This window comes from Trachymyrmex septentrionalis, unplaced genomic scaffold, assembly GCF_001594115.1.
Source record: "Trachymyrmex septentrionalis isolate Tsep2-gDNA-1 unplaced genomic scaffold, Tsep1.0 scaffold20, whole genome shotgun sequence".
Taxonomy (NCBI): Eukaryota; Metazoa; Arthropoda; class Insecta; order Hymenoptera; family Formicidae; genus Trachymyrmex; species Trachymyrmex septentrionalis.
The window spans coordinates 7,496,075-7,498,024 of record NW_017305180.1 but is presented as its reverse complement, the minus strand read 5'-3'; the positions used below and the strand labels follow the sequence as shown (position 1 = coordinate 7,498,024).

The window sequence follows — 1,950 nt, the reverse complement described above, 5'->3', positions numbered from 1 at the left end:
ATATAATAATAGAATATTCTATATAACTTTTATAAAAAATATTCCATTATCGTAAAAAGAAATTTTTTCTTTTAAAAAGAAATTTTTGATGCAATTTGGATTTGTCCTAATCTATTCCTAAAGTTTACTTTGTAAACAATTTTTAATTACGACTGCTATAACTGCTTACAAATTAGAGGTACTTACTTGTTTCATATTTTTATAGAGAAAATAGTCTCAGTATTACATCACAAAATAATTTGTTTTTAATCCTCTATACGAATGAATGTTGCATAATTGCAACGTTCAGTTTAAAATTAAATTCGGGATAAATTCTATACAGATTAGTTACACTTAAGAACTGAAAATGAAAATATATGCAGCATTAAATAGTGAAATATAGTATACTTTTAGTCATTAACGTCAAAACGTTATACGTCGATATACGTGAAATATGTATCGATAGATTCTTCACTTATAAGATAATTACAATATAAGAAAAATTAATAAAAAAATTTCTTTTTAACGAGAGACACAAGAAAAGACATCATCTCTAGAGGATTAAGAAGATTAATGATAAAAATAGAATATAATTTCACTAGCTTTTACCATTTTGCTTTTAAATTAAAATCGAATAAATAGATCTTGTTAATTAATCACTCTCTACAACTATCTATTAATTAAATCTGTCGTGAAACATATCATTAAAGCAAAGCGATATAAAAAGATAAATTTAAGAACGATGAAATGACTAAGATTCATCAAAGTCGATTGAAAGATTTCAAGAGATAATTTGACATCAGTCTAAGTTCATTCCCTTTATTTGATCTTCTATTCCGTTCGCGCGATGTTCGGTGATGACCTTAACCTGGAGAGTCCCGGGAACACGGCGATATTGGAGTCTCGCAGTAGCATTCGAAAGGGGTTAACAACGAACGGACAGGTCAATAGGAGGAACCGAACTGGCGTGAGTAAGCCTCCAGCGGAGGTACATAATGTGTCCGGACCAATCCCACTTCCATGGTATAGTCGGGCCAATTCGATAAGCCCTTAATCCATCGGCAATTAGCTTGTGCGCACCGGTTCTACCGCAAGCTCTTTACCCTCCATCGGGTTCGCGTTGCTCATCGACCCCTCGGAAACACCCATCCGATACAGTTTATCCATTTCACTCGGTTTACTTTTGAAATTAGTATCGCGTTTTGCACGATTGGTCGACGGGTCAGTTCAATAAATCGACAACAAGAACGCGAACAAATAATCTATTTCAACGGCGCGTTTACGTTTTTGAGTTTGCAAACTCGCGTTATTATCGAGAAAACAGTACAGTAATATAAAACGAGCTGGTCATGTAACGCGCAACGCGGCATTAAATTAAATCACGTACGAGCGAACGGATTGTGAGAGAGGGCGAGAGAGCGGTCGGTGCATCCCGAAAGTATCGGACGTGACCAGCGAACGAGACCTGTTTTATGTTCGCGAGAGAGGATCGGTGGCGGATATGGCGTACCGCAATCTTCGTAAAAGGACTGCAAGATGTTGGCCAGAAGCGGCCGACTCGCGTGCAGTTTCTAAAAAATAGTAAAAAGAGAGAGGACTCACCGTGACACATCCTCCTGGGAAACTGCCCGTGGTGTCCCGGTACCGTGCAGAGCAAGAGATGACGCGTGGCGTGATTCCTGCGAGTATGGTAGAGCCGCGGTGTTGTTTTCTATCGCGGACACGGAGCCGTTTTGCTTACCTATTGAACAAAAAATTAGAGACGTCTGTTATTATACGTGTATGAAAAATCATCAACAAATCCTTCCAATGTTTTCTATTTCTGATGTTATTTCATTGTATGTAACGGATATTAAATCTATTCGATAGTACAAATAAACATTCGCTGATACATGCTCGTCTTTATTTTCATAAAGATTTATTTTTATTATTAATTAATTATGTATATATATATATATATATATATATATA

At 36.1% G+C, this 1,950-nt stretch overlaps 1 protein-coding gene across 9 annotated transcripts in view; it reads right to left on the bottom strand.

Annotated features, from left to right (window-relative positions):
• Nucleotides 1–1,950, bottom strand: part of LOC108747664 (disks large homolog 4) — a 333,352-nt gene that overhangs the window by 73,589 nt on the left and 257,813 nt on the right. For all 9 annotated transcript variants that reach the window (XM_018485269.1, XM_018485270.1, XM_018485272.1 and 6 more), the window contains one exon: nt 1,582–1,720. In XM_018485269.1, the coding sequence (XP_018340771.1) occupies nt 1,582–1,720 (139 nt within the window). The remainder of the gene's footprint in view (nt 1–1,581; nt 1,721–1,950) is intronic.